This window comes from Cyprinus carpio, chromosome A21, assembly GCF_018340385.1.
Source record: "Cyprinus carpio isolate SPL01 chromosome A21, ASM1834038v1, whole genome shotgun sequence".
Lineage (NCBI taxonomy): Eukaryota > Metazoa > Chordata > Actinopteri > Cypriniformes > Cyprinidae > Cyprinus > Cyprinus carpio.
In genome coordinates this window covers 19,622,484-19,646,751 of record NC_056592.1, presented here as the reverse complement: position 1 = coordinate 19,646,751, position 24,268 = coordinate 19,622,484, and the positions used below count along the sequence as shown (strand labels likewise).

At 41.0% G+C, this 24,268-nt stretch overlaps 1 protein-coding gene across 2 annotated transcripts; it reads left to right on the top strand.

The window, feature by feature from the left end:
• The first annotated feature begins 1,773 nt into the window (after nt 1-1,773).
• LOC109088856 (La ribonucleoprotein 1, translational regulator) lies at nt 1,774-23,393 on the top strand. 2 transcript variants are annotated; one of them, XM_042711201.1, is made up of 19 exons: nt 1,774-2,190; nt 5,724-5,785; nt 6,725-6,790; nt 6,991-7,138; nt 7,277-7,411; nt 8,728-8,880; nt 9,768-9,930; nt 10,727-10,871; nt 10,953-11,127; nt 11,204-11,361; nt 12,287-12,655; nt 14,033-14,156; nt 14,805-15,001; nt 15,079-15,185; nt 18,545-18,702; nt 18,779-18,923; nt 21,484-21,593; nt 21,669-21,796; nt 21,945-23,393. In XM_042711201.1, exons 1-19 carry the CDS (start codon nt 1,974-1,976, stop codon nt 22,125-22,127), a joined length of 2,943 nt encoding a protein of 980 aa, XP_042567135.1. In that variant the 5' UTR covers nt 1,774-1,973; the 3' UTR covers nt 22,128-23,393. The 2 variants fall into 2 exon arrangements, with proteins under 2 accessions (XP_042567135.1, XP_042567136.1); XM_042711202.1 differs by lacking the exons at nt 1,774-2,190; nt 5,724-5,785 and having other exon boundaries at nt 6,769-6,895.
• Nucleotides 23,394-24,268: the final 875 nt, after the last annotated feature.

Below are 24,268 nucleotides of genomic sequence, written 5' to 3'. Positions count from 1 at the left end.
GCCCTTCCCAGCATGCACTGCTTATCAAGCAAATCCACGGTAAAAGCGCCATGCTGTGATTTGCTGACCAGCTGCTGAGTTGAGTTTTTATGCTGAAGCCAGGAGCCGATTCACTGCTGAAGAGCTTCAACAATACAGAGCTCACGGCACACGTGTCAGAGCTTTCAGAGAAGAGCTGCAGAATCACACCACGCATGACAAGCGTCTCTATCGTCACAAACTCATTAATACGCCACAGATTTCATGTACAGCAAACTACACTTCTTTCTGATCCATGATTGATTCAAAATAAAAGGTTCCAATGGAAACTCCAGCTAAAGTTTCACTGAGAATTGAGAAGTGTATCATTCACTAAATCACTAACATTGCGTTTCAAATCATCAGGTATCTTGAATATGCCTTCTCTAGTGCAAATCTGTTAGATTACATATGCAAATTTTAGCGTTAGCTTTCAAAAGTTGCTAAAAGTAGCCCATGTTTTGAATGCACAGTTTCAGTGAACATTGATAAACAGCACCGGAGGCGTTGTGGTTGAACTCTGGACCGGTGTCTAGAAGGACAGTTTTGTACATATACCATGGTTTGTGTGAATACTGGAATCTGATTGGCTGGAAGGCGTGTGTTCAAACCACTGAATCCACAAGTAGTTCCAGTCATTTTATTGTGTATTAATGCACTGCTCTCACTAAAGCACACACACAGACACGTTTACTGAACTAAATGTGGGACATTACATAAACTTCTATTGTTTTTATATACAGTTATACATTTATAAGCTAATCTTAACCCACGCCCTACAGAAAACTTTCTGTATTTTGTCAATTAAAAAAAGAGAAACTTTGTTTACTTTATATTTATACCAGTTTTACAACTGAGGACAGGTTTTTGGAGGTTTTCTCAGGCTTAGCTCACTTTTGTGTACAGATTTGTCCCTAAAATATGATTAAGGAGGTACACACACGTTGAGTTTCCGTGTTTTATGTATTCTTTCCATAGGCGTGATGGTGTTTCTACTGTATAAACTGTTTCTGGCCCCTTACACTAACCGTACACCTCACACAACACTACAGGCATTTTTACATTTTCAAAAAAACTTAAATCTGTTTGATTTATAAACTTGTTTCCTCATTGGGACAAAAATAAAAATAAAAATAAAAGTCCCCACAAGGTCAGAATTGACTGGTTTTACTATACTTGTGGAGACATTTGGTCCCCATAATGTAAGGAATATTAGGTACACGCACACACACACACACACATACACATACACACACAAACAAACATACCCACACATCTATCTTTCTTCAATTAATTCAAAAAGTGAAAAACAAAAGTGAAAAACAAAAGTGAAAGTGCTCAAACATTATTCAGAAATGAAAGTAGAGACACTACTCTCCACTACTGTTTTCAGGTTTCGCAATTTGACTCTAAAAAAAAAACATATTTGGCCAAAAACACATTTGAATGAATCTAAAAATATCTTCAGATTGTACTGCAGTGTTTAAAAAGTAGAACTAGCAAAGATTCAAATGACAAAAGAGATTGCGTCACAGACCAGACTCGTAACACAGCTTACGTTTGATTCAGAAAAACCCTGTTTGTTTTATAAACCTTGCTATTTTTGTTTTACAAATTCCTCATTAAAAGAGTGGCGTTTTGTAAAGAAAGCCTATTAAGAGTTTCACAACGATCCGGGAGGCCAGTCACGTGGCGTCGCGGTCTGTAGTCGCCACGCCCCGCTGCGCGTACGTGCGCGCTCACGTTCAACGCGTGGTTCTTTCACACAGCCGCAAGTAGCGAAGCCCAGCCCGAGTTTTTAAAGGTTCCCGGCGTTTCTTTTACATGTTTTAATCGAACTCATCCACTCTGCGTCTTAGACTGAAGCGGTTTGGTCTAGGGGTGGAGTGGCGGCAGCAGCAGCAGATCTTTTGGCAGCACACTGCGGCGGATTTGAGGTGTTTGTGAGCGGAGAAATGGCCACTGAGGTGGAGACTCTCCCCCCGAGCAACCCTCTGCTGGAGCCGGAGGGACGCCAGGCCGAGAGAGACGGAGGGTACCTGCTGAAGGAGCAGAGCCTGAGCCCGCGGTGCGAGGAAGACGCCTCTCGGACGGAGATCACAGAAGCTCCGCCGCCCAAGGTGAACCCGTGGACGAAGAAGATGAGCGCGGTGAACGGACAAACACCGCACGGTCAGTAACCCAGTTACCGATAACACCGGGCCCGCGCGTGTGTTTCTCGGATCGGACGTGTCGTGTTTCTTCCTCAGATTCGCACTAGTTAGGGCGCCAGGTTTCAGTGTTTATCAGGGAGACCCGGGTCGGCCAGCTCTCCTCAGCAGACGCGCTGTTCACGCTGAGCTCCGGTAGGCCTCGGCTCCGTGATTTACGACTCCTCGAGCTCGAAGGACGTGCCGACGCACAACAGACCAGGTTGTTTGACGTTATAATTACCGATGAGACGCGGAACGTGCCGACGTTCGTCGTGTCTGCCGCTCTTCTGAACAAATGGCTATCGGGTTAGCATTAGCATGAGCGGCCTGTCGCGTCTGCGCTCGTGACAGCACGATCATTATCGCCAAAGAGCGGCCAGAACTCCTCAGCGTCGAGCGTTTTATCGTCAGAGCAGACGAAACGCGGTCGTGTTCGTGATTTCGGCTGTATTTGCCGAGCGTGCGCGTGCATCCGCCGACACGTGCGAGATCCACGTGTTTGTCGCGAGCTCGCTCGGGTTCGGGCTCAAGCGTGACGGTTGTTCAGTCAGAAACGCGGCTTTATGAGCGGCTCGGTCGTGATGTGTGATGCACGCGCGTGTCAGTGCCTCCGGTGATTATTCATCTGTTGGATTGACACTGACCGTGCAGGCGGACCTGATTGAGCGCAGTGCTTTAAAGCAGCCACATGAAGGGCTGGTTGAGTGGCGCTCGTGAGCTGCTTGCTATCCCAGAGTTCCTCGGCATGAGGACAGCGTGGTTCGTGTCATGTGATCAGCGCGGCGCTCGCGCTGGATGTGCTTCTCATCATTAACGCACACTGCTTGCTCCACTTCTACACTGAAGTGATTGCTTGGTGAGTTCAGTGAAGAGAGTGGGTTTGCACGCGCAGTGCTTGTATGTGGCCCCGTGCCCTGCAGGGGACACTCCCTTTACATCACTCAGTAGAAGGTCACTGGAGGTTGTGTGCGTCCTCGGGTTTAGTTGTAACCCAAGAAAAAAGTTTTGGGTTGACTTTAACATGGACTCGAAGATGTTTTAGAAAGCCAGACAATTAAATAATAATACTTTTATATATTTATTATCTCTAACTAAGACTGTACTGTGTTGTAGTGCAGCTGCGATTTAAAATGTAAAGAGAAAAATAATTATAAGTACACTGCTGTTCAAAAGTGTGGGATCAGTAAGATATGAAATGTGTTTTAAAGAAGTCTCCTCTGCTCATCAAACCTGCATTTATTTGACCAGATGTACAGTAATATTATGAAATATTACTACAATTTAAAAAAAAAAAGTTTTTCTGTGTGAATCTCTGTTAAAGTGTAATTTATTTCTGTGATGTGCAGCTGTATTTTCAGCATCATTACTCCAGTCTTCAGTGTCACATGATCTTCAGAAATCATTCTAATATGATGATTTATCAATGTTTGGAACAGTTTTTGCTGCTTAATATTTTTTTTGGAAGCTGTGATTTCAGGATTCTTTGCTAAATAAAAAGTTAAAAAGAGCAGCATTTATTCAAAATAGAAATATTTTGTAACAATGCAAGTCTTTACTATCACTTTTATCAATTTAACAAGTCCCTGCTGAAAAAAAGACTTATTCTTTAAAAGAAAAATTACTGCCCAAGAACTTTTGAACAGTAGTGTTTATTGTACATTTTAAAGTATATTAAAATAGAAAACCAATATTTTATATGGTAATATTTCACAATAGTAGTTTTTCTCAGTATTTCTGATCAAATAAATGCAGCCTTGATGAACAGAATAGACTTCTTTAAAACACATTACAAATCTCACTGATCCCACACTTTTCACCGGCAGTGTGTTTTCTTATTTTTATTTTTAACAATACAGTAGTAAGATTAAGGCTATGTTCACACTGCAGGCAAATGTGTCCCGAATCTGATTCTTTTGCTCACGTGTGACTCAGATCTGTTTTTCTCAGGAGCGTGTGAACCGCACTATTAATAAACGCATAATTGTTTACTTAATGTCCTCAGTGTTTGCTTCTGTATGACAGCGTGCTGCACAAGTGTTGCCAAGTCCACAGTTTTCCCTCGGAATTGGGCTACTGTTTCACCGTTGCTGTGGGTTGTTTTTCAACCCCGTGGGTTAAAGCTACCCCGCTGACGTGATATTTACCCCATATAACGTGATTGGGCTAGTTTTCGACCAGTTTTGAGAAGCGATTGGGTGGGTTTTGTAGTGAAGACCTGGCAACCCTGTTCATATCATTCTGTATTCTTCTGGTCCTTCACAGAGCGCGTCACGTGTAAGCGGTTCATCACGTGCGGTTGAAACATTGGCATATTTTCAAGGTGTCTCATTTTAACGTTTGGTAATATTTCTATTCAAAATCATAATTCCTCGATTTATAAAAAAAATAAAATCGTGGCAAAATTAAACTGTACCATGATTCAGATTTCAGCACGTTTGACGGGTGCTTTGCTGAAAACAGTGTTAGAGATCTTTTATAATGAGAAGTATTGATGTAGTAACGATTTATTTAAATACGGTTCACAACACTGATTTCAAAATGCAATTTTCTCATTATTTTTTTTTTTACAAAATTAGATTTAAGACAGCCGATAAAAGAAAATGTGTCCTTTTATTATTTCTCAGACAAAATGCTGCACGTTTCTTTGTGGTGTTTAAATGTGACATAACAAAACTAAATTGGAATTTTAAAACAAATCCCATATCAAATAAATACTTAAAAGAAATCTCTTCATGTAATCAAACTAAGGCTTTGTCTGTGCTCTTTCCATTTAAAATCGGAGCCAACCACTGCATTTTAATCAATGATGCTGCACACATGGGCAATTTTTGATTTAAATTAGATTTTATAATTTTGAAGCAAAAACGGAACACTCTGGCTTTATTTTTGTGAAACTGTACTACATAAAATATATCTGCACGAAACCGAAACAGCAGACGGACTGAACGAGACGCAGACTCACTCTCTGCCAGCAGGTGGCGCTTCTGGAACAGCAGATACAGCGTTTCCTTGGTTACCGCTGAACACTACTGTAATAGGCGTCCAGACTGTAGGGTTCATGGGAAATGCTGTTTAAATCAGCTGAGCAATGAAGACTCGTGTCGAGTGTGTAGTTAGTAACACATCCAGCTGCTTCAGTCATCGCTGATGCGTTAAATCGTTCATACAGTGCTTGGCTCACAAATTAAACTGATTTACCTGTTTGCAGTGACATGTATTTTTTTCCTGCTGAGGAATCTGGGCAGTGTGTTTCTGTGAGGACTGAGTTAGGGTCAGGTTAAAGGTCAGGTTTAGAGTTGATTTAGAGAGGCCTAATGAACGCTGACAGACTTCCACCGCTGGAATTAAAACCAAAACAGCTCATGTAGCTTTATTATACTCCGAGACGCCTGCTGAACCATTTAATTTCTCTCGGGCAGTCATCAGTGTTCTCCGCTCGTTAGTGTGCTGTGAATGTTTACAGCTATCTCTTGACCTGTTTCTGATTGTGTGCTCTCTCTTCTGCTGCTCTAGAGCACTCTGCGCCCACGAAGGTTGTGAAGGCAGGGAACGCGAGAATGAGACGCGGCGGGAAGGTGAGTGACACTCGTCTCTCTGAGTTTAACTCAAGACACTTTTACCAGACGAGCAGCGTAAAATGAGTGAAGAAGACCGTCTCACGCTCCTGAAAGCAGCACGCGTCTCCGTCTGTGGGAATACATGCCGCAGATATTACTGTTGTACGGTAGAATGTACTTCTTAGAGTAATAATGATTTTATTAATAATGAAAAATTATATAATCTCCTTTTGCAATAAACCTCTGCTGTACAGCTCGTTGTTTGCCAAAAATCAAAAGGAATTGTTGCATTCTAATTTCATTACATTTTAATAGATTCAGTTGTTAATGTTTTGTGCCTTCGTTTGATTACCACAGTTTTTGATAATAAATTTGTATTAAATTATAAATCCAAAAAAATTAAAACAGAATTTCTGAAGAAAATAAAACATTTCATATGGCCATGGGGTAAAGTTTTTTTTTTTTTTTTTTAAATGCAATGCAGAAAAAATTAAATGAAAAACATGAATTTGAGAAAAAATAATGCTGATTTCATATGGCCTTAAAATATACTTTTTGTTAAACCTTTAATAAATAATTTTTAAATTGTGTATAAGTTTTATGATTTAAAAAATATTTTTTTTTAAAACAATTTAATTTAATCAATAAAACTGTGTCCAAAAAAAATTAAATATGGGGGAAAAAGTAATTAAACATTAAAAAAAAACCTTATATATATATAAGTTGCAATGGCATCTAAGAGAAGAAATTGTAGTAAGTATATGCTTAATTTCTGTTGTAGTTATGAGGGCTCCGTGGCCCCTGAATTAGGTTTGGTGGCGATAGATTTCAGCTTCTGGCAGCCGTTTGATATTCTGAGGTCTGATATCAGCAAGCGGCTGTGTGTTTTCCAGAAGAGTCTGCTCTTGTGATTAGCTGATTGCTGTGAGACAGCTGTAACCTTCTCACTGTTTTTGGGTGGGGGATTTTGGAGATACGAACAACTGGCCGACACCCGGAGAGATCGCCACGAAGGAAGTTCAGGTACAACAGTGTCAGAAATCTTCAATCTTGACCGTAATCCCAAATGATTTTCTGTCTGAATGCATATACGGCTTTGTTGGACTCTGGAAGTAAAGAAGCTGTCAGGTAGAGACCGGTTCCCTTCATACAGAGCTGATCTAGTGTAATGACAGACGGCTTCGTGGAGATGACTCGAGTGTTTCGTTTGATCTCCTCGTCAGGTGGTGAAGAAGTCAGCCGTCAAACGAGAGTCCAAAGGGAAGCGGGAAAACGAAGAGAGTAAAGAAAACCAGAAAGCCAAATCAGACGACTCCGGAGAAGAGAAAAACACCGACGAGGAGTCGCAGAGAAATGGACAGAAAAAGCGAGGTGTTTAAGTCTAGCGTTCGTTCAGTGTTTTTGAAGAGCTGTATCTGGGATGTGAAGGAATGAGCACTAATGATGTTCCTCGTATCAGCTTTAAGATGAATAATGACATCAGTGTTTGTGGTGCTGATGCTGTTGTAGGAAATAAGCACAAGTGGGTTCCTCTGATGATCGAGGTGAAGGCTGAGGGTCCTCGCGAGCGCTCGGCCTCCAGGAACAACACACGACAGTTCGACGCTCATCGAGTTCCTCCGAATGGCCGGAACGACCTGAGAGGTGCGCACACCACCACAACACACCGGGAACACTCCTGATTGTGTTTCTGATCCTACCGGTCAGAGAAGTGTGAGGGCCTGTTAAACTACTGACCGGAAGATTCAGATTTTTCATCTTTTTGTAAATAAGTCTCTTCTGCTCAAGGCTGAATTTATTTGATCAAAAATACAGTAAAAATTGTGAAATATTATTATAATGTTAAACAGCTGTTTTCTGTGTGAATATCTGTTAAAGTGTAATTTATTTCTGTGATGCGCAGCTGTATTTTCAGCATCATTACTCCAGTCTTCAGTGTCACATGATCTTCAGAAATCATTCTAATATGATGATTTGCTGCTCAAGAAACATTATTTTTGTGGAAACTGTGATGCATTTGATTTTTCAGGATTCACAAATGAATAGAAAGTTCAGAAGAACAGCATTTATTTGAAATAGAGCTCTTTTGTAACATTATACACTACCGTTCAGAAGTTTGGGGTCAGTCATTATTCTTTCTTTTTTTTAAAATGAGCTTATACTTTTATTCGGCAAGGAAGTGTAAAACTGATAACACAAAAAAAAAGTGATAGTAAAGACTTGGTTAGAAAAGATTTCGATTTTAAATAAACGCTCTTCTTTTAAACTTTTTATCAAAGTATCCTGAAAAAAGTATCACAGCTTCCCAAAAAAAAAATATTAAGCAGCAAAATGATAACAAATCATCATATTAGAATGATTTCTGAAGATCATGTGACACTGAAGACTGGAGTAATGATGCTGAAAATACAGCTGCACATCACAGAAATAAATTACAGTTTAACAGATATTCACATAATAAACAGCTGATTAAATTGTAATAATATTTCACAATATTACCATTTTTTTCTGTATTTTTATCAAATAAATACAGCCTTGATGAGCAGAACAGACTTGTTTAAAATAGGGCTGTGCAAAAAATCAAATGTGATTTTCATGCACATCTCGTCAGTAAAGGTGCTCCTGTGATTAGTAGTATATCTCCAGCACGTGTGTTCAGATCAGAGCTGCCGGGTTTTCACAACAAACATGAAAAACAACCGCAGACTTGGCAACACTGGAGATATACTACTAATCACAGGAGCGCCTTTACTGACGAGATGCGCATGAAAATCACATTCAATTTTTTGCACAGCCCTACTTTAAAACCATTAAAAATCATACTGATGCCAAATGTTTTTACAGCAGTGTAAGGGACTTACATTTCCATTTCGTCATGCACACAAGCACTCGTGGAGTGAGAAGGTTTGTGGGTTCTTCACTACAGCAGCGTGCTGGATTGATTGTGTTTGTGTTTGCAGACTGGCACAGTGGGAAGTACGACACGGAGTTCAAGGATGACCATGATGAGGTGTCGAGCGTGAAGAGCGAGGGAGCGCCGTACAGAAGCGCTGTCAGGGGCCGCGGCCGGGGCCGGGGACGAGGACGGGGACGCGGCAGAGGAGCCAGCAGAGGTAGAGACTCCAGAAGAGCAGTAAAATACACACGGACTCGACTCCTGCACAGATCTCATTTCTACTTGAATCTAAACACGTCTGTTCACACGCACCAGAACTAACATTAACCCTCATTTTTGACCAAAACATTTTACTTTTTTTTTTTTTTTTTCTTTCATCGGAATGGTATGAAACTTTTAAAAGGTTTTTTATACTTTATATGTGAACACACACACAAAAAAAATGGACGTGATTCAAAAAGGTTAAATGGTACTGAAAAAAAGTCACACTTGGCCAAACAAAATCATAGCTATTTTTTGTGATATGAACCTCAAATTTGGAACACAACTTTTTCAGATTTATGGCTTTGACTCTCTTGCAGTTTCAGAGTAAAAAAGTTTTCAGAAAATATGTATTTCATATCAAATTTAAAAATAGTATTTTTGTGCATTTTTTCATAATAATGAACTTAAAAAAATTTTTAGTTTCACTTTTTAAACTTTTTTTCACTTCATCAATAATTTGCCAAGTGTCCTCTTTAAAACTTAAGTCTGTGCTCCAAAGAATTCAAGACAAGTTTAATTTTCCGGTCTATGCTCAAAAAGTGGTTAACGGGTAATAAACGGATCACAACCATTCCATAAATGTAATTTAGAAAAGTGAAATCCACTAAAATAAAAAAATATTAAATAAAAAACATGATCAAATTAATAATAGCACGTTAATTTCAATGACAAAAATTGTTAATTTGCCCGCCACAAACATCATCAGAGGGTTAAAAGAGAATGATAGTGTTACTGTAGCTGAATACTCCAGGTTCCTCATACACAGAATGATCGAGTGTAGTACACAGAATACACCGCTCCTCTGTGTTTGACCCGGTCTGTTTCTTCTGGTCCCATCAGGTCATTATGACTACTACTATGGCTATAAAGGCAGTGACGGGAAGGACGGTGCTTGCGGTCAGAAGTTCAACAGCACAGTGACCTACTATTATGACAGCATGAGCAGCGCTGAGCTGTACGCTGTGGACCAGGACCTGCTGAAGGACTACATCAAGAGACAGATGTGAGTGAACCGCGCTCAACGCCTCTGACCTGAGAACACTTCTGCTGAAGTTAATTGCATGGCTTTTGTTATTAGTGGCCAAGCACTGAAGGCGTGTCCTTGTTATTGAGTCTACGGCAGCCCATAGAACCGCCTGCGGGAAAGTTTTGAAATTTGGCACACTGATAGAGGACAGTCTCAACATTAACCACAGCAAGTTTGGAGTCTCTAACTCAAACTCTCTACACCAACAATCAAAACAAACCCTCACTCAAAACCATAATGGCTAGAAACAAAATTTGGCTAGAAACAAAATTACTTTTCTTCTGATTCTTTGGCTCATTGAATGCACACCAAAATTTACATTTCTACATGTCAGGATTTTCCCCAAATTTTAATTATTCCAAAATGCTACTTTTTTCGAACTTGGTTAGTCTTATTGTCACCAAAATTGGCGCCGATCATCTTCATTGAATTAAAAGATGGAATGAAGTTGATTAGTCAAAGCGTTCTCAAATGACACACGAACGTATTTGACGAAGAGCGTATTGAGACCAAACTTGGTGTGTGTTATAATAACCATGACTTTTACTTAATACTTCTGAATGGCTTTGCTAAAAATCCCGAGATGGGTCTCTTTAGATTCAGTGTGTCATACTGCGCTGAACGATACCCAATCTTCCCATGTTGCTGATTTATATGACCAGTTTCTGCATTTTTCGAGCTGTTGAAAACCACAGTAATGAACGCAGTCGGTAAAAACAGGAGTTGTGTGTGGTCTCCTCCCCGTGTTGAGACGGTGTGTTTGTTTCTGCAGTGAATACTACTTCAGTGTGGACAACCTGGAGAGGGATTTCTTCCTGCGCAGGAAGATGGATCAGGAGGGCTTCCTGCCTCTCGCTCTGATCGCGAGCTTCCACCGCGTGCAGGCGCTCACCACAGACTTCAGCCTCATTACAGAGGTCAGATCCTGCACCGGCCGGTCACACCGCTGTTTAATGAGCCGTGGCGTCTGTAACCTGTGCTGTCTGCTTCTCATTCAGGCCCTGAAGGACAGTAAGGTGGTGGAGATCATCGATCTGAAGATTCGCTGCAAGGAGGAGCCTGAGAAGTGGCCGCTGCCCGGCCTCTCTTTGCCGGACCATTCCCACACAGACTTTTCTCAGTTCATCAACTGCCCAGAGTTTGTTCCCAGGAACGTTGTGGAGAAGCAGACAGGTGAGCTCGAGCTCTGACGTGGTGTGAGCTGTGGTGGGTAACGAAGGACGGTTCTGACTGAGCGTATGACCTGCAGGTTCTCCGAGAGCCTCGGCGCCGGTGCAGTCCAGAACTGATGATGTGAGTAACCTGAAGCTGATGCCCAAGGGCCTGTCCGCCAGCCTCCCCGACCTGGACTCGGAGTCATGGATCGAAGTGAAGAAGAGGCCTCGGCCGTCTCCGGCGCGACCCAAGGTACAAACACACAGCTCACACACTATCAGAAGGACAGGAAGTAGTTTGGGGCTCGGCGATAAAAGAATACATATTGAGATTTTTGATGTTAATAACAATAATAAGCTCTGGACATTTTAACTCGGTATGGATTAATCTAAAATCCATCAAAATCTGTCAAAATAAAAGTCTGGTTTAACTTGAAGAAATTATGACAGAAATATATTACTACTAAATTATTATTCTCTAAGGAATAATAAAATCATTATTTTTAAGGAATATTATGCAACCCCCGTTCATTTCTGCAGTTTGCTTGTGTAACATCTTGCTTGACAATAAAAATGCAATGAATTTAATTTGATTACATTTTAAAAGAATGATCAAAATGTTCGTTTTATTGATTTATTTCATTATACACCATTTTTATGATAAATTTGTATTGAATCATAAATCACAGAATCCAGAAAAAAATACAATGGAAAAAAATTTGGGGGGAAAGTATTCACTACTCTATTAGTACCCTAGATATATTTACATTTAAATGCAGATTGTATCTAAATGATGCACAAAATTGCTGAAAATAATATAATGCTTATTCACATCCACATTGTTATAATTCTTTCTGCCTGCTTTATGTTGAGCACAACTGCGTTTACAATCAGTGTTCAACTTTATTCTCAGAGAATCAGTAGCATCTGCTCTCAGTACGTGAACGTCAGTTTTATCTAATATAGATTTTTAATTGCACTTTGTTGATGCATGAAGCATAATTAAAGTAAAACATTGATTTAGCATTTTGAAATTTTTTTTTTTAAAGCAGCCTGTTTAATTGGTTGTTACTAAATAAAGAATAGCAGTCATATTTTTGTTTCTTGAGCATTGACCCACAGTCTTAAATCTGGAGCGTGTGAACTGAGGTGTGTCGTTGATGGACGGTTTGTTGCAGAAAGCGGAGGAGGCTCGGACGCCGGTGCAGACCGGACCGAGCGCAGGAGAGGAGCAGGACGAGCCGGAGGAGCTGGACTTCATGTTCGACGAGGAGATGGAGCAGATAGACGGCCGACGCAACACTTTCACCGACTGGTCCGATGAAGACTCGGACTGTGAGATCGACGACCGAGACGTCAACAAGATTCTGATCGTCACTCAGACGCCGCCGTACCTGCGCAAGCATCCCGGAGGAGACCGGACGGGGAACCACACCTCACGCTCCAAGCTGACCAGCGAACTGGTCAAAGTCATTAACGACGGACTTTACTACTACGAACAAGACCTCTGGGACGACACGTACGAGCCCGAATACGCCACGATCAAGGTGAGCTGGTCCTCAGGGTTATGGCTGTTTGCTGTTGATGCATGTCAGGACTGTCCTCTAGTTCAGAACCAGAAAATACACTCATTAATAGAAATTAACATTTGGTTTTGGTTTTTTTTTTTTTCCCATTAGATAATAAGATAGCTTGAGCACATGCAAAAAATCTAAAGCAGAAATAGAGAGAAAACACTATTTCAGAAAATGAATGAATGTGACTTTGAGAAAAATCTGTAGGCGCACGAGAGTGTGTTTGTGTTTGAGCTCTGGAGAGCGACAGAGAGCTTCTGCAGCGTTGAGCAAAGCAGCCAATCACAGACACATCTGTTGATTTCTTGAACGCTGTGGCCAATCAGAGGAGTTTAAGCTCAGTGTCCCCTCACTGCTCAGAACACTGCAGTTTTGTTCAGTTCTGCAAGCTCCTCGATCATAGTGTAGAGCTTCATCATGACGTGCAGCGCTTTATTGATTATCAGGGAAGTTTGTGAGATGAGTGATAGCTTTTTAGTGATTATAAAGACACGGTTGTTTCATCAAACAAAGTCACAGCTGATCCGCTGCACATCTCTAATCAAACATAGTGGTGTTTTATGATACAATCTATGTTTTTGAACAGTTTAGTCAATGATTCAAGCACCCATTCCAGGGCCTGAACTTCGTTTAGGTGGCTCTTAAGGGGGGATTTTTTTTTACTTTTTTAAACTACTATCATCTGGTGTATTTGTGTTTTACAGTTTATAATGTTTATAATTCAGATTTATATTGTGAGGAAGATTAATTTATAATAATAACAGATGTAAGCGTAGAGCTCTGCTGTAGTGCATTGAAAGCGTTTCTAATACTAGGTAGTGTGAGACTGCATAGCCAAGAACAAAACACTAGAAACCTTTTATTAAAAAATGCACTGAGAGAAAGAATGCACCCCAAACATCTGGTCACCATCAGCCCAGTCTCAGCAGATGGAGGTCATCGGTCATTGGGCTGATTGTGTTCTCTGTCATGGGTTCTGTCAGATTCTGGGTGTGTGTCCATTCTCGTGCTCTTCTGTTCTTCTCGTGGCCGCTGAGAGTGTGTTCTTTAGCGCCGTGTTTCTGGACGGGCGGGACAGAAAGGTCTTGCAGCGGAGCGTTTGTTGTGGTCTTTTGTGTCGAGCTCTTTGTGCCGTTCACGTGCCGCGTCCAGTAAGGCCAGCAGTGCTAGAAAAGCCAGATAGCGTTGGCTGCAGCTGACTGCTGTTTGAGCCACAGCTCGGGGTTCATGGCTTGCTCCGGGTCACAGGTATGAGAGGTGTCTTTAATATTAGTTTTGCTGCTTGTCCTGCTGTATGTGTGTGGTTGTGCTTGTAAATCTGGTTGTAACTGTGTTATATTGTAACAACAGCAAGAAGTGGAGAACTTCAAGAAGGTGCACCTGATCAGCCGAGAGCAGTTCGACTGTCTGACCCCCGAGCCGCCCGTCGACCCCCACCAGGAGGTCCCTCCCGGACCCCCGCGCCCCCAGCAGAGTGAGTCTGACCCACAAACACAGCTACGCTAGGGCTGGGCCATTTTAAACCTTCAGCATGGTTTTATCACTACTTTTAGTTTTTCGAAAATGAGTGAACTTCTACCGTATGACTGATATTTGATGTCTGCATGATGCTGACCGACTGAAAGCTGCTGCTGTTTTTATTTACTCTTAATAATCACTGCTACTGCTGCTACACTTTCAGTAATTTTGAGTTTGAATTGCCTTTGGCTAAGAAATAGCATTAGTAGCATTTTTGCATCGTTTTTAAACATATAGGATGTGTTTGCACAATATTTACCTTCATGTTTTTTTGCAAAGATATGTTAGAAGTGAATTTATTTATGTTTACACTGTTGAGCACTTCACATGTCCTGCACTTTAAATAAAGCTTCAACCGGATGGTTAATAAAATGTTACTTGAACCGTGCTGCTGATAATTAAACATTTAAAAAATTTAAAACAATATGTCAAGCAATCTTTTTTTGCTGTAGTGCTGAGCTTTAGCTTTGAGAGTTAACTTTGAGACGTGGAGATGCTTTGCATGAGGATCTCAGGGAAAATACAGTGATCGAGTCATCATAACCGTCCTGTCTGCCTGGATCTGCTCAGGCGGTTTAAAGCATGAATGTTCTCTCTCCCGTAGTCCCCACAGAAGCCTTGGCCAACAAGCTGTTCGGAGCGCCTGAACCGTCAGCTATCGCCCGCTCTCTTCCAACTACAGTGCCTGACTCACCCAGCTACCGCACGCCCCGCACGCCTCGCACCCCGCGGCTCAAGGACCCCACGCAGACGCCGCGCTTCTACCCCGTGGTGAAGGAGGGACGACCGCTGGATGCCAAAGTACGTATCCACTCTTTTCGGCTTTAAGCATGCACACGCATGTCATTTAGTGACCGGTGGACGATCTCTTCTTTCAGACGCCGCGCAAGCGAAAGACGCGACACAGCTCCAATCCGCCCATGGAGTGTCACGTGGGCTGGGTGATGGACTCCAGAGAGCACCGCTCACGCACCGCCTCCGTCAGGTCAGCAACACACACGAAACGCTTTCACAGCAGCACCTGATAGAGGCTTCATGTGAGAATAATAAAGTCGTCAGAATAACACAAACAGACTGTTGGAGGAGTCAGTGATCTGCTTCGACTCGTGCATTGAAAATCATGTCAGTCGTCACACTTGTAAAGAGGTGTATGTGTACGTACAATCGATATCGAATACTAAAAAAAAAAAAAAATTATACTGTTTATTTCAAGTTTTTAACTTTGATCAAGAACTTGAGAAACAAATTCAGTCATTTTACCGATCACATTTTAAAAATCATCTAAATTCGAAAGATTAAACACTCAAAAATCGTTTAGGACATTTTGTTACCATGAAAATGGTAATTTAAATCCTTTTATCAGGCTCCTCCCCCTAGTGGGTGGGTCTTATTACAACATTTAATACAATATTTTAAAATCAAAACTTTCTCTAATCTTGACAAAACATGTTAGATCTGAATCTCAAAATGTCCATATTTGGTAGTTATTTTGAGATGGGAGTAATATTGTGACAAAAATGTATACATTTGTGACAGGAAAATGCATCAAAAAAGTTTTGGTGTCACCTGGTGGTTGTTTTTGGTATGGCGCTTAGCCTCCGTTTTTGTGATGCCAATTTCAAATGTGGATCATGGCTCAGTTAGACATGTGGCTTTGAGTTTATAACAATATTTGATTCCAAAGTATTTTTTAAAATATTTATTTTATATAAAACAAAATAACAGTACATTTCCCTTACATTAAACTTAAACTTGTGTAACTTCTACACTTAAATTTTCAGCAAAATTTAGCAATGCTGATTGTCCTCTTTAAAAAGAGAGCAACCTTAGGTCTGCATTCCAAAGCATTCATGGATTTCAACCATTTAAGTTCAGATTCATAAGCATGTTCATTCTCCAGCGAAATATGTAAGGCTGTCAGTAGATTTTGGAGTTAAAACAAATGCATTAATTCATTTACATTACATTTACATTTAGTCATTTAGCAGACGCTTTTATCCAAAGCGACTTACAAATGAGGACAATGGAAGCAATCAAAACCAACAAAAGAGCAATGATATATAAGTGCTATAACAAGTCTCAGATTAACACAGTACACATAACATGGGGCTTTAAAAAAAAAATAAGTAAAAAGAAAACAGATAGAATGGAAAAAGAATATAGCAAGCTAGTGTTAGAGGTCTTTTTTGCTTTGGTTAATTGTATAATAAATGAAAATAAAACAGATAGAATACAAAAAGATTAGAAAGATACTTTTTTAAGAAAACTAGCAGCAAATAAATTTAGAGTGCAAGTCTAAAAGGGACAAGTTTTTTTTTTTTTTTAAGAATAGAATTAGAATAGAGAGTGCTAGAGTTAGAGGGTCAAATAAAGATAGAAGAGATGTGTTTTTAGCCGATTCTTGAAGATGGTTAAGGACCGAGTTGGGCAGGTCATTCCACCAGGAGGAAACATTTAATTTAAAAGTCTGTAAAAGTGACTTTGTGCTGCTTTGGGATGAACAATCAAGCGACGTTCACTTGCAGAACGTAAGCTTCTAGAGGCACATAAGTCTGAAGTAATTGTTGTGGTTAATAACCAGTTCTTCATTGTTATTATCTGTTGTAGTAATACTGTCATGAAGTCATGATGCGCATGCTTCACAGCTGTACCGTATTCATTTCTGTTGCTGCTGAAGTTCATTGAGTAAACTAGCATTCACCCGAAGCTCTGTTTTCACATGTTTTGTTGAACATAACAGTAATGAATTTAGGTAAAGGGGTGCAGAGCCAGTGCTGGTTTTGTAGGCAAACATCAATACCTTGAATTTTATGCGAGCAGCTATTGGTAGCCAGTGCAAATTGATAAACAGAGGTGTGACATGCATTCTTTCGGGCTCATTTAAAATGAATCTTGCTGCTGTGTTCTGGATTAATTGTAAAGGTTTGATAGAACTGGCTGGAAGACCTGCCAAGAGAGCATTGCAATAGTCTAGCCTGGACAGAACAAGAGCTTGAACATCAAGGCCCCCAGTTGTGCAGCATGTTCGGCGGTGAAACAGTTTTCCTGATCTTTTCTTAATGTTGAATAAAGCAAATCACCTTTCGTTGGACGGACAGTTTTAGCAATGTGGTCTGACAGAAAGTTAGCTGATCATCAATCATAACTCCAAGGTTTATAAATGGCTGTTTTTGGCTTTTGGGCGCACGTAAACTTTTAGAAGGAGTTCTTGGTTGATGTGCAATGTGGTCTAGACTGATCATCAATCATATGGTGAAATTATGGTGATGTGAAACGATGGTGTTGTGCGATGGGACCCACAAGCAGTTCTGTCTTGGCAAGGTTGAGTTGAAGGTGATGGTCCTTCATCCAGCAAGAAATGTCTGTTAGACAAGCTGAGATGCGAGCAGCTACCGATGGATCATCAGGATGGAATGAGAGGTAGAGTTGAGTGTCATCAGCATAGCAATGGTATGAAAAGCCATGTTTCTGAATGACAGAACCTAGTGATGCCATGTAGAAAGAGAAGAGAAGTGGTCCAAGAACTGAGCCCTGAGGCACCCCAGTAGTTAGATGTTGTGACTTGGACACCTCACCTCTCCAAGATACTTTGAAGGACCTATCTGAGAGGTAAGACTCAAACCACTGGAGTGCGGTTCCTGAGATGCCCTTTGTCAGTAGGGTTGACAGGAGGATCTGGTGGTTAACTGTGTCAAAAGCAACAGACAGATCCAGTTAGATAAGTATTGAAGATATGGATTCCGCTCTTGCCAGTCTTAGGGCTTCAACAACTGAGAGCAGTCTCAGTTGAATGTCCACTTCTGAAGCCAGATTGGTTGCTGTCAAGGAGATTGTTATGTGTGAGAAAGGCTTGGTTAAACACAGCTCGTTCAAGTGTTTTTGCAATGAAAGGAAGAAGGGAAACCGGTCTGTAGTTCACTAAAAGTGATGGGTTGAGGGTGGGTTTCTTAAGTAGTGGAGTTATACGAGCCTGTCTAAATGTTGAGGGAAGAACACCAGTGTGGAGGGATAAGTTAATGATGTGAGTGAGTGCAGGTACAACTGCAGGAGAAATGGCTTGAAGGAGATGAGATGGAATAGGATCAAGTGGACAAGTAGTAGGATGATTAGAAAGGATGAGTTTGGAGACTTCTGCCTCAGAGAGTGAAGAGAAGGATGTGAATGAGTGTATGTTTGCTGGTCAGAAGTGCGTGACAGATTGTAGTGTGAAAAAATTTATAAAATATTAATATTAAATATTAAATATTAATAAAAAATGTGGCAAAGTCGTCAGCTATTATAACCAAGCTTTTTTTCCCCTTCAAGTCAGTGTTGATCACGGATTGTTTCGTCTTTCCTCTGCAGCTCGAATGCGAGTCCGTCTGAAGGCACCGCAGCGATGGGTAATTACGGCTGCACTCCTCAGTCTCTCCCCAAGTTCCAGCATCCATCGCACGAGTTACTGAAGGAGAACGGATTCACGCAGCACGTTTATCACAAGTACCGGCGGCGCTGCCTGAACGGTGAGTTAGACGGCCGCTCTCCTCGCTCGCCTGTCGCCTCAAGCTCCTCGCACTCACTTCTCTGTTGTCCCCACAGAGCGCAAGCGGCTGGGCATCGGTCAGTCTCAGGAGATGAACACGCTCTTCCGCTTCTGGTCCTTCTTCCTGCGAGATCACTTCAACAGAAAGATGTATGAGGAATTCAGACAGCTGGTGGTGGAGGACGGGAAGGAAGGCTACAGGTATGAAAATAATCAGCATTTTTCTTTCGGGTTTTTAAAAGCCTCAGTTTTTTCTGTAGAGTAACGTAATGTCATTTCAGTGCTGGCAGGCGGGGGTCTGTGATTTTTATTAAAAATGTTTCAAGAGAAATCCGGGCCAGATTACCTATTATTTTTAAATTCCCATTGAAATCAACACTTCTGTTTACAAGGAGCAATTTATTGAAAATAAATTTGATCACAACTTATTCGCTCTAGACCAGTGGTTCTCAACCCGCGGCCCGTCACTAATTCAAATGTGGCCCACCATTCTGAACACAATTAAAAAAAAAAAAGTAACTTTGTTTTACAATTCATTTTAGTTTTTATATTAATTTAAAAATGTACTAAACAAATGTAAGCTATAATGTTTTTGTTATGTAAAATAATTTTGTTTTTCATATATTATTTTCAGACATGAGCAGACCTGTAGGCTACTCACGTAATTAACGTTACGCATTTAACGAACACTTAAAAGTGTGCACTTTGGCAGAATTCAGTTCAAATAGTCATCAGCAGCCATTCGGTAAAATTGAGCATCAGAGTGGACACATTTGTTATTAAGGGAGAAAAACGAAATGTGGAAAATGCCAGCGACGAATTCAAGAACGATACAAACAAGAATAGTCACACTGTCGCAGCAGTGAAGGTAGGAGAGTGCTGGACTTTCGGATGTCCAGATGTCCAGTCTGTCTTTTTCCCCCATTCTCCAAAAACAGCTTATATGCCTACTTCTGTTTCAACTATATTAAAATAGTTCAGTTTTGTATGTAATGGCAAAATGATTATATTTCATTTCCTTTTTTTATTAAGTTAATTTAGAAAAACGTTTGGAGCATAAGTTTTTGTTTTTTAAAGTAACGACCAAGCGGCCAGCGGCAGACAGTGAGCCTATGTTTGATCAGTTTAGCCTTCTCAAATCATCACGACTTGCCTAAAATAAAATCTATAGATATAAAACAGTTCAAGCATATAACAATGTTTTAACATTAAACCTAGATAAATGTGCGCTATATCCAATAGTTTGTGTGGAGAGTGAACGCAAAAAATTGCGCTTTGCAGGACATAGAGGTGCCAGCGTGATCACTTGCATTTTTTTCAGTGAATACGCCGTCATTTTTACTCATAAAGGTAAGATTTGAGTAATACATCATTCGTAACTGTAAAGGGTCTACTTTTATTTGTGTGCACTCACAATATCAACAAAATTCATGCCTCACAGACATAATAAATATATCTAAAGAAAGCTTTAAATGACTACTTAACGAAATAAAACAAATCAAAAACTCTTTAATTATAATCATGATCTGTAAAGATGCACTTCTCTCTGAAGGCACGTCTGAGGAGGTGGCGAGTCTGACTCAGAAAACACTAGTTTATTATTAAATAATTGAAATATCTCCTTACTATTTCCCCCTGACACAATCATGGTAATTACTTTTGCCGTGCTTTGCGACACTTTAGCCTGTTGCGTGCATTTGAACGCAGAACTCTTCAGCTGTGCTGACGGCACATCGATATTTGGATCAACATAGACTACATTTGTGAATGCACATTTTATACAATGTCGCACGTCAAGTCACGCTTCCGTGCGCATCTTACAGACTGCACCTTACGATCGCAACTTCATTGTTCTGTTACTTTCGAGCCGAATTTCCCAAAATTGGTCAGATCCCGACAGCATCATGTGTTTTATAGATGGTTAGTAGAATTAATTATTTATTTCAATGAATGTAATCGATTAGATAATATAATATTAAGGGTATATAAGGCTATTATAAATCTGGTTGGTTTGTACTGGTGACATAAATGATATGTGTGCGGCCTGTGAGACTTGCACTTGGACCATTGTGTGGCCCGGTGGAAAAAAGTTTGAGAACCACTGCTCTAGACGGACACTGTTTTAGGGGTTCAAGCGTATGCAAGCATGTATGTAATCGCTCAGCTAAATTTTCGGCTATTTTGTAGTCCTAGGTTCCTCTGGAGAGTGAATCTCAATTATCAAAATCGTTGAACTTTACATTTTGGATAGTTATGACGGTCAATTAGAAAATGGGCGTGGCCAAATACATCCAAAACCCTATAATTCTTGAACGAAAGCTCAGAACTACATGAAATTAGGTGAGCACATGCTGTATATTATTCTAAAGGATCATGCCAACTTTTATGCTGATTGCAGTATAGATGGCGCTGTAACAGCCGTAAATCTAAAAAAAAAAAACATCCATTGTCTATGCTAAATGACCTGGAATTACCAAAAATGCTTTTTTTAATCATTTAGTTTAATCATGCATTTTTTAATCATTTAGTTGGTTACAGGCTTGCTAAATACGTAATGTCTCTTTTCACATGTGCTTTAATAGCTTGAAATGCTTGAACCCCAGTAATCGTTGCCTTCTAATCAAAAGCTTGAATCATTTTTTTATATGTTCTAAATTCTTCCTACCACCGTTTTTGACAGTCACAGTCCACGTGAATGGCATTTTTAGTGTGATCTTTTGTTTTTGAATAATACGTGATGGCGCTGTGTGCTGTTCCTCAGGTACGGTCTGGAGTGTCTCTTCAGGTTTTACAGCTATGGACTTGAGAGGAAGTTCAGGCCGGACATATTCAAAGACTTTCAAGAGGAGACCACTAAAGACTATGAAGCAGGTCTGTCTGAGTCTGGAATAGATGACGTCTAGTTATTGGAGCTCTTGTGTAATTCTCCTTCATTTGCCCTGACAGGCCAGCTGTACGGACTCGAGAAGTTTTGGGCCTTTCTGAAATACTCTAAAACAAAGAACATGGAGATTGACCCCAAGCTGCAGGAGCATTTAAGCAAGTTCAAGCGTCTGGAGGACTTCAGGGTGGATGTGAGTGCGAGTGTATTCTCATGCAGGCTTGAGCTCAACATTTACACTGTTGTAATAATGCGCTGTTATATTGGCTGACCAGCCCCTAGCCAGTTTGAACTTGAAGTCGAACTTGTGTTATTAATGCTGCATTATTTCTGCCTTTTAGCCCCCCATGGAGGACGGAGGGCGTAAGAGACACCCTTCCAGCGGAGACGGCCGTCGCCGGCATCCTTCCCAGCAGTCTAGCCGAGTCCAGACACAGGGCCCTGCTGGAGCTCCTCCCACCAGAGATGATGCCAAACCCCCGAGCCAGCGAGCAGCTGCGCAGGACGCCAAGCCGCCCAAATGAGCGTCTGACCCGTCCACCGGCGCTCCGCTCGGGGTCAGACCGACCGCACAAGCATGACACAACGGCTCACGATCGTCAAATCAAGGCTCTTCCACCTCCTCCTCGTTCACCGCATCTGTGCGTCACAAACGGACAGCAGAGGGCATGAGAAATTCTTCCATTCTTTGTTTTATTAAAGACTTTGAAGTTTTATTCCTCTTGTATCTTAGGGGTACAAAAAAGGCTTTTGTTGAATCTTTCTGCTTTATATCCTCACTGTTTTATTTGGCTGAACGACGCGTGATTCCACCCTGACCTTTTTCTTTTTTTCTCGTAGAGCGTAAGGATTGTGTTGAAGGGTAAGATTGCTCTTGACTAGAGTAGGTACTCAGAAAATCATGTGATCTGCAGTTGTTTGAGCGAGATGGTTTCATGTTACCTGTGTTTCTCGGGCTTGGGCTTCACTGTGACACTAACGCTTGCCGGATCCTCTCGTTTTCTTCCGCGTGTCAGTCTGTTACAGAAGACGACGACTCTTTTAGCCTCAGCCACCTGCGGTCAGTTGTTTTGACGTGGACCAGTCATTCCTCAGCTCATCGTCCTGCGAGGACGGGATGCGGGAAACACCGGAGACGCTCTGCTCCTGTCCCTCGCTCACCGGCAGATCTCTCACATCTAGTGCGAATGGGAATCATTACCGGAGTGTTAATCCTATAGTGTACATATGAATTCATGAAATGAAGAGACATTACACCACCTGGCTGTACATGTCATTTATTGTTCATAGAGATATATTTGCCTTGCGTGTTCATCTTTTTATGCTCACCCGAATGCGCTCGAGCTCGGCCTTACTTTGGGTATCTTTTAGTATCACTTCTTGATTTTCTTCATGCAAACAGCAGGACGGTCTGACTAAAGGGAAACTGACCTCAGGGTATCAACTGGAATCATGTGAAGACAGACAAACCTTCTGAGGATTATGATGACGATTGTAAGTGATGCATCTGAAAACTTTGCCGATCACAAGCAATATTCCAGTCGCTGTCCTGATTTATGGAGTTTGGCTGCCGTATGAACATCTACCCGTTTGTGTGCTCAGATGTTTTGGTTTCAATCCATCTCTCTGGTAATATTCGGATTTAAATTTTATTTCGTATTAACTTGCGACACATTTAGCAGTTCCCTTCTCCTGCTTTCCCTCGGTAGGCTTTCCCTAGTAGCTGTGGTCAAATCTTGAGGAAAATCTTGTGATCACTGATGTAATTAAAAACATTTTATTCAACTAAATGGTGTGGAGAAGTCTCTCATCCATACGAATTCATGCTAGTGCGACTTCAGAAGTCGGGGGGCAGACAAAATCATTCATGAAGCCATAGAAATAACATGTTTATTGAAACTTAGTGCTTTTATTACCCTGATGCATATAAATGTATATTCGGCTTATCGAGAGAAGAACATTGGGAATTGTAAAATACTTAATCTTGTATCATAACACTTCATCTGAATTATAGGTAGATGTGATTGCTATTAGTGGGATTTGTAACTTGTAGTATTTTTTCTTTAATAATGGAAAAAAAATAAAATAAATTAAAAAGGTCAAAAACCTTAAAGCAGCTGTTGAACTTTTTGTTGAGCTACCTGCAGATTTCCAGTTTCTTTGGCTTTTTTTCTAGTGAGACAAAACTACTAACTAAGCGGTTCATCTTTAGCATCTGAGCAGAGGATTGATCATTTGCTCAGGTGTTCAGCTGATGACCAACTCTCTCCATAGCACTGCTTCTCAATTCCAGTCCTGGGCTCCACTGCTCTGCACATGTTGTGTGTCTTCCTTATTTAACTGATTCAGATCATCAGCTCAGGAGGGAGGTTCGTGAACTGACCTGAGGGCGTCAGATAAGAGCTCCAGCCCCAATCAAACACAGCTGATCCTGGTGTTCAGGGTTATTTGGTCATGACAGACCGGTGTGCTGGAGCTCTGCAGGAGCAGGGGTGGAGAGCCCTGACCTAAACTGTCCTGTGGTGCAACTCCCGGTTTCCCCAAACTGTACTAACATGGTCGCACATCCACTTAACCAGCTAATTACTCTTTAACAGCGATGCATTACTGCAAAAAACGGAAGTTGAAAGACAAAATTCTGAAGATGGCTGTGCACTAGTTTCTC

What these genes read in the sequence shown, in the direction of transcription:
- LOC109088856 (XM_042711201.1), top strand. Translation starts at nt 1,974, where the DNA reads ATGGCCACTGAGGTGGAGACTCTCCCCCCGAGCAACCCTCTGCTGGAG. An exon ending in ACTTCAGCCTCATTACAGAG is followed by an intron (nt 10,872 to 10,952) that starts GTCAGATCCTGC and finishes CTTCTCATTCAG; the next exon opens with GCCCTGAAGGACAGTAAGGT. An exon ending in CCGGCGGCGCTGCCTGAACG is followed by an intron (nt 18,703 to 18,778) that starts GTGAGTTAGACG and finishes TTGTCCCCACAG; the next exon opens with AGCGCAAGCGGCTGGGCATC.